Here is an 8390-nt window from a genome sequence, read left to right on the forward strand (position 1 = left end):
ATGAAATCAAGCCCCCTTTCTTTTGGCTTCTCATTTCTTCTTATGATCCAGAGTATGATACTAAGATCAGTTACTCTGTTGGGTGGTTTATGGTCTGACCTAGCCAGTTGTTTCAAGCCCTTCCTGGATGTGGATTAGCCTTTGGAGGAGCTACTCATTTTGACCTGCCCAAGCTACCAGAAGCTGAAAAATGATGCATTCAAGAAAGGAAAACCAGTGTTGTGTGTTAGAAAAATGACAGTTGGATTAGCCAAATTCAGAATGACTCCTTTAAAGGAAAAGAACAGGGGAGGAAAAGTATGTGACTATCTGAAAGATAGGATTCTGTCATAAAACGTTGTTTCTTATTGTATTTCTTCATAATGCAGAAGTATATTCTAATGTTAATCCTCAAAGCAACAAAACCAGGTGCTGAAAGTCTGACCTACTCTTATCAAGTGAGAAAAATACAACTAGCATATAGGTTTTTACCCTTCAAGAAAGAGTTCTTCATTCCTTAAGGAAATCACATAATTCAAAAAAAATCACTGATATTTTTGTCATACTTTCTAGAAAATGCTTTACCAGAGACAGCATGCTTCAAATAATGACATTCTAGTACTCACTTTGGGGAATCAGAAAGCAGAGGGCACAAAGATGCTGTCTTATAAGAAAGTATTATAAAACTGCACAAACTTTATTTGTGGGAGTGTTTAATTCCTGAGTAAGAATTAGATAAAAATAATAGGGCAAAATTATTCTATTCCTAAAATTTCTCATCATTTAGTATATTGTTATAAAGCTTTAACAAGTGAGTCCTCCTGACCTCTATTTGATGCTGAACAGCAGTAATTTTGAAAGCTACTTGATTTTTTTAATTATAACTCAGATTAGTCATAATAAACATGGATTTTCCATGTCAGTATTTCCAAATTTACTGTAAATGACTATAACTCAATATTTTCTTAAAACTTTTTTTTTTCTGAGTATAAAGGTAAAACATGTTATTTATAGGTAGGCTATTTTAGAAATTAGCAGTAATTAATAAGAAAAATATTAATTTAAAAAACAACATAATATTAAATTAAAAATAACATAATCTTATTTCCCACAGATAGATACTATTAACATTTTAATGTATGGAAATAAATTTGTATTTCCTTCTAGTCTCTTCTCTATGATTACATGTAATTTTAGAATAATTTTCTCATCTGCTTTTGAGCATAATTTTTTTTCAGATTTAGTACATGGAAATGGGGTCATATCACACTTTATATTGAGAAGATATTTCTAGGTTGTTAAGGGTTTTTAATGGGCATACTTTGGGAGTAGTACAATCCCTGTTAGAAATTCAGTTTCTAATGTGCCCAATATTTAGAATGAGTATCACTGAGCAGATCATTCAGAGAGGGTAGGCTTTAACTCTCTATCAGATTGATAAGAGAGTCACTGCCCAGATTTTATGTTGAAACATGGCTGGGCTTTGCAGGAAAGGGTGTCAGAGTTACCTGCAATTATCCACTATGAATGTGAATGCTCTAGGGGCAGTGCCAGTGCCAGTGCCAGCATAGAGGTATCATAGAAACCTCATTCCTGGGGAAAGTGACTTTTAGATGCACTAAATTCCAGTTCCTTGGTTGGGTGAAGAGATCTGCAGAGAGCAACAAGCCAGTTATATGTGAACATTTTTGTATGAGAGATAAGCCTGAACATTTTACACTAACTTCCAAATTATATGAATTAAATGAACTTTCAGAGAGACTTAAAATTGTAGACCAACCACTGATTCATTTTCTTAATTTTGCTACAATTTTATTTAAAATTAGAATGCCTATCACAACACTGAACTCTATATTGATTTTTTTAATAAAGGATAATCCTTTTGCTGCCCTAAGCAGCTATGCTTGATATTAATTTGGAATTATGTTAGACTTAAACCTTTAAGATGAGATCTCAGAGACTGAAGAAATGAAAAGGTTAATGTAGATTCTCTTCCCTTCAATACCTATTTTCCTTATTTGTCTCCATTCCAGGTTACGGAATGAAAGTGCATGCCAATCCCAACCACGGGTGATGGAGACAGAAACTGTTCCAGGGTTCTCCGGGAATGATACAAGGGAAGAACCAAAGTTTAGAACTTCAACACAGCAGGACCTGAACTGTAGCCCACATACTTCCTCCCTTGGAGGCAGTCCCCAGGGAGGCCCACTTCTAGACCTCCAACCCCATCTGAGGTCTGACAAAACAACAAGTAGAAGACATTCAGCTGAGCTCAAAGATGGCAGAGATGACGGTTTGGACTGGTTTGACTTCATGGCACCAAATAAGATAGAACCTAAAAATACTGTTCTCTCTCCTGGTCCCGAAGCAACTAAAAAAACCAAGGTGATGAAAATCTCTAAGAACAAATCTCAAGGTAGGGAAAAGAGTGGGCCAGGCCAAGAATCTGGGCCACTTCTCTCATCAGGAGCAACAGGTGGTCCACTGAGGCCAGGAAGTGTGGAGGGTAAAAAGGCCAAAAGGAGAGCACTGGTGTCTGAAGCAGCAGTCCCTACTGATGAGCCCGACTCAGTACTGACTCATCATATCCCTAGCAGGTTGCTCAGGCTGCGCAAGGAGAAGGCCCAGGTGTCATCCAAAAGTACCACCAGTGTGCCTTCACAGCCCACAGACCCTTCTGCTGCTCAGTCCATTCCTGCACATGGGCCAGAAAAAACACCAGAAATATCCAAAGAAAAGAGATTGAGATCCCTTGCTCAGGAAGAAGAGTCTGAACTTGAAATTGTTAATCCAGTTCTCCCAGTAGCCAAACTGGCAAAGTTTACTTTCAAACAAAAGTCAAAACTGATTCACTCCTCTGAACAACACAGTCATGCATCTTCTGGCACAAGTAAAATAACAGTTTGTAGTCCTAAAATTCCCCAACATAGAACACGAAGAGAAGCAGCTGTGTCTGTGCAGGGTCCAGAAAAGCTGACCTCTACCTCAGGAAACAGAAACTTCAGTCAGCAACAGAGTGAAACAAAGGAGCTGTTACATCAGCCACCAGAGAAGGATGGATCAAGAGAGGAGAAGGAATGTGGCCCTGAAAAGAGGGTTATTCAGCCTGAGTTGGAGCTTGGGAACAAGACTGGGCATTCTCATCTAACTTGTGAGACAGACAGAAAGGAAGAGGTTTCATCCAGTAAGAAAAGCAACAAGGTTCACGCTGGCACGTTGGCCAAATTGGCAAACTTCTCTTTTACTTCCTTGCTGGAATCCAAATCAGAGTCCCCTCCTCCTCCTGAAAGGAAGAACTGGGGTGAGAGAGGCCCCAGCCCACCTCTTCCAACCACAGATCCAATGCTTGAGAGTAAAAGGAAATCTTTTCAACTGCAGGGCTCCGCTGAGAAACTGATTCTTTCTAAAAATTCTCTCTTCACTCTTTCAGAGCTAGATGATGAAGCATTAGATTTTGACTGGGATGAAGAGATGAGAAAAAAGCCATAATTGTGGAAAGCTTTCTAATCAAATTCACCTTCCCTGACTCAACATAATGCCCTCAATTATCAGTGTAGTATTTATAAGTGTATGAACTATCATCCATGTCCATTTTGAGTACCATTCCAAATACCAGCTTCCCCATCAAGTTTTATTTTTCAGGTTTATCTTCATGACTTAAAAAAGTTGTCTAATTTGAGTAAGAGTGATAACAGCACTCGAAATGAATGGATTGTGCTTAATTTTGCAAATGGAGTATTCCCAAAGATGGTTTTGTTATTTCATCTTTTTTTTTTTTCATGAGGAGGGGCTCATTCCTAAATCCCTTCTTTCCAGGAAAAAAAATGCTTCAAAGGTAGCACTCATAAGTCCAAAGGCAGATGAACTCTTCTATTTTTTCTTTTGTGTCTTTACCCAGGATGTACTAAGTATGGTGAATATTTATTATCACTTGGAATTATCATGTGTTTTTCTAATATTACTTTTGTGTTTATTCTCATGCACCAGACTAAATGTGGCTAATACTTTTCTATGAGAGGTATCCTTACAACTCTGAATTATGCATCTGTACCATAATGATTGATTCCTTAATTGTCTGAAAAACTTTTAGGCATGAAAATTGCTAAGCTTTTACTTCTTTTTCTTAAGCATTTCAGCATTAATTCAAATATTGACTAATTAAAATTTCTAAAAAAATTTAAACTATGAGTACAAATTCAGTATGTATGTATAAGTCTTTTGAAGTCTTCAAACATCTTAAACAGCTGGTAAAAGATACAAGCAATGATCATAAAATTGACTTACACCTGTTCTAAAACATTAAGATTATAGTGTAAGTAATTTATTATTTCTTTACTTGGTCAGTTACTTCCTGTATAGTATGATTCTTAATCTAATGTATTCCTACTCTTAGTACTCTTTCTTTCCTGAGTTTCATTATTCTTACTTCAACAAAGGGGAAAAGAAAGGGTTTGGGTTTTCGACCAGTTGAATCTAGTCTGGATATGGTTGTTGTATAGACGAGAGTAATTCAAACCTGAGCCACAGTGTGGAACTGACTTTTTATGTTTGTAACTTGGTATATTTTGTAGTAATGACACATTGGATTTTACATGCTTGACAATACCTAACCTATTGGCTTGTCATTAGGGTATTTTGATCTCTTGTTATCATCATTTAAAATGTTTGTATTCTTTGTTGGGAATCTTCATTCTGTTTCATTTCTTAGTGATAAGAAATTCAGTTTTGTAGTTTTTTAAAATTTTTTATTATTTGTTATATATGACAGCAGAATGCATCACAATTCATATTACACATATAGAGCACATTTTTTCATATCTCTGGCTTATAAAAGTATAGTCACACCATTCATGTCTTCATACATGTACTTACAGTAATGATATCCATCTCATCCCCCAGCACCACAAAAACCCAAATAATTTTTGTAGTTTTTTCTAGTTAACTTGTCAAGAACATTAAGTAATTCATATTTTAAAATACAGTGTTTAATTGTATCTCTTCCTTGGTCTTTTGTGTGACCACCTGGGCTATTTTCTGTGTGGTATTATTTGTGCCCATCACACTCCTGTTATTTATATTAGGCTGACAACATCCTATTATTTGTTCAATTTTAGTACCTATTACCAGGCTCATCTGGCTGAATTATAATTTCTTCTTGCTTATTCTTTGGTGCCTACCCAGATAGAAATAACTACATATGGCAATATTATAAACAAAATTATTAGCAGAAAAATATTTGGTGTAAACACTCACCTAATTACAAAAAAAAAAAAAAAAATTTAAACTTTTAGTACAGCCTGCTCTTGCATTATGGCCCCTTGCTGCACTTGTATTTGATTCAGACTCACAGCTTGGTCAGTGGTCCCTTTATGCTGATTCTAATGTCCCTTTAGCACCCTGATATTTCCGAAAGCATCCATGCTATCTGAGAACAATCCAGACCCACTTTTATTTTTTCCTCCCCCATGTTACAGAATCAGCCAGCCCCAAGGTAGATCTGTTTTCTTTAGAAGTCAGTGGTATTAGAGACCAAATTCTGGGTCTCAGAGATACACAGAAGAGTCACTAGTGAGCAAAGGTTATACTGCTGCTATTGGATCATTCTTAGTGGCTGCAGAATGGAAAATATTTTAATATGTTGAGGTCACATTTTATCCTGCTGTGCCCTTCCTTTCTTACAGTATGTAATTGTACAACTAAACAATCTCTCATATGGTCTTTGTGTGTATCAAAGAAACACATAATCAGAGGGAATGTGTAGAATCTAAAAGATCGTATTGCTAGACAATAAAGAAAGATGTAAAAATTAACCTTTAATTCCAAATCATCATTGCCAAAATATTTTATCACAGGTCATTGGACTCCTTAATATCATTTAATAATTATAAAATTATTTAAACAATAAAAACTATGCTTAATTTTTTGTGAGCAAAAAGAGTAGACTTTAAATTGATTATAAAAATTGACCCTGTAAAAAATTAATCTTCAGTGTATATTTACATAAAAAAGTTAAAAAATAATTTTATTATTATAATTTCAGTATTCTATAGAGATACAGGCAAACTAAGCAAATTATTCTGATGTTTTTAACTCTTTTAGGCTTTTTCTGAAGGCATACCAACAAAATTTTAATAATAAAGATTCATTTTTGGTTAACAAATTTTAATTCTAACCAATTTACATTTTTTTAAATTAAAATGTCAGTTTTTTTCTAGAGCCAATTAGGGTCTTTAAAGTTGTTACTCCCAAAGAACAAAGACAAGTTAATGACAATTCAAATCTACATATTCTTTATGTGCACTTATCTTGATCTCTTACCCAAATGCTAACGCACCTGGAAGACCACGGGCTTAAGGCAACCACGAGGAGGATTCCTGGAACTCCTAGCCAGACCACAGCATTGAGCAGTTCAGAACCCACCTGCTCTGGAAATGGGGTTATTACTAGGGACTACCCAGGACCTTGTGAGCCTTTCAGATAGTTTATCAAGCAACTTGGTTCCAAGCTTAACAACCTCACAGATGGGAGAGGAAGCTGGTGCCGGTTACTCAGGGTTCAGAATAACATCTTTCATGTCTGCTTTTCATATTGTTAACATCCAAGGGGGATAAAGGGCTCTTAGCTCATGTTAGTACTCTCTCCAATTGGGGTTTTGCTGTCAGTGTCCCATCTGTGTGCAGCATAGCCTCTGAGGTATGTATGGAACCATCACCCACACAAATCTTCTTTACTATCACTAAGACCATACACAAGAAGTGGTGGTCACTGCCCTTATGACACACTCTGTTTTCTTAAATCAATTCTACAGACACACCTCTTCAGTTAAAGGCTTAAAAATGTATCTAAGAATAATATTTGTAAAAGTATACTTGACAAACGATGAACTAGATGAAATAAAAGTGTTGATGTGTCTATGTAAATATTCTAGTGTGAGATATAGTACAAGGAAGAAAATATGATGTGTACACACACACATACTTACACTGGGCCTGATCTTACCACGAAGTAGAGACTAAATTTTCTCTTATGAATACAAATTATTTTTAGACCACTTTTTCTGTTTGGTTGGAACCTTAATGCCTTAGCGTAGTTAAGCCATGAGAAAACAAGTTATGTTAATGTAGGGACAAACATGGTTTAACTTAGGGTTTTCATAATAAATTAAGCCATATGAAATATTGTTTAAGGTTTCAGATCTAATTTATGTATCAGTTCCCACTGATTAGGTGAATTGGGTTCTAGAATTGGCCAGCAGTAACCATGTCATGGTCAGTGATTTCATCCATAAAAGCAGAGGATCAGGCATATTTGAGTCAGTATTATTGAGTTACAAAAAAAAGGAAAACCTCAGAAGCTAGCTGAAATAAAAGTAGGTTTGCTGTAAGAATATAGCAGGGAGACTCATTAAGAACAGGAAAGTCTGACTGGATCAATATGGCTGTAGAGCTGGAAAGTCAGGCCTGAAGCTCTTCCCTATGTCTCTCCTGGGTCCTCAAGTTCCCTCCCCACTACTTGTCAGTGGGCTGGCTTCCTGCCCCCTGGAAATCCTGCTGTCAGTGCTTAAGGCTTGTTCACTCCAGGCCCCTATAGCTTTTGATCTACTTTGGACCCTGGTTCCAGACCTCTCTTAACTCTTCCAAATGAGCACCCATTTCATCTCACTGATTCTGGCTCAGTGCTTTTTATTTAAAAAATCTTGATTTGTTCGCCTTGCTTCAAAATGGAGTGGATGGTGGAGTGTGAGTGGCCACCTGGCATAAACCCAACAGCCTGGGCTGTGAATAGAGACAGTCACTTGAGTGGGAAGCAGTGGCTGGCCTGTCTACCACATCCCTTTCTCCAATGAGTCTGGCTACAGGTCCTATAATTCTATAAACTTTATTGATTTTGTTCTACTGCCTGAGTTGAGAGAACATGTTTCTGAAGACACTTGGATCGTCTATCCCAGAGGAGCCAGGTAATTTGCTAGCCATCTGCAGCCAGGTGATTTCCAGGGACTGTGAGCAGCAGCTTCTGGCTATACTCCAAGTGCAGATGAGGCTGCAGACTGCAGAGAACTGTTTATTGTGTCACTGCCTATGGAGCTTCTGTTTTCCTATGCCGAAGTTGCTCATCACAACTAGATCATAGCTGTTAAAAGTACTTAGATGAAATTCAATAGATGAGAGTATGTGAAGGGTATTTCCCTGAAATACATTTAGGAATACTCAGCAATTAAGACACATGTTTACATTTCCCAGATTTTTGAACTTTACAATTGTCAACAAAGCAGAGACTAAATCCTCTTTGAGGAGAGGGAAATACCTAAGTACGTTAGGCTGCCTTTAATCTTTTTCAGAACTATTCAGAAGAAATAGTACCAAATAATTTTAAATGGAGAAGTAATGCAATTTCAATATTTAATGATCTCT

At 36.7% G+C, this 8390-nt stretch overlaps 1 protein-coding gene across 2 annotated transcripts in view; it reads left to right on the forward strand.

Moving 5' to 3' along the window:
* Positions 1 to 5832, forward strand: part of Mcm9 (minichromosome maintenance 9 homologous recombination repair factor) — a 78886-nt gene extending 73054 nt beyond the window's left edge. For both annotated transcript variants that reach the window (XM_076858305.1, XM_076858306.1), the window contains one exon: positions 2013 to 5832. In XM_076858305.1, the coding sequence (XP_076714420.1) occupies positions 2013 to 3468 (1456 nt within the window). In that variant the 3' untranslated portion in view covers positions 3469 to 5832. The remainder of the gene's footprint in view (positions 1 to 2012) is intronic.
* The last annotated feature ends 2558 nt before the right edge of the window (positions 5833 to 8390 follow it).

This window comes from Callospermophilus lateralis, chromosome 6, assembly GCF_048772815.1.
Source record: "Callospermophilus lateralis isolate mCalLat2 chromosome 6, mCalLat2.hap1, whole genome shotgun sequence".
Taxonomy (NCBI): Eukaryota; Metazoa; Chordata; class Mammalia; order Rodentia; family Sciuridae; genus Callospermophilus; species Callospermophilus lateralis.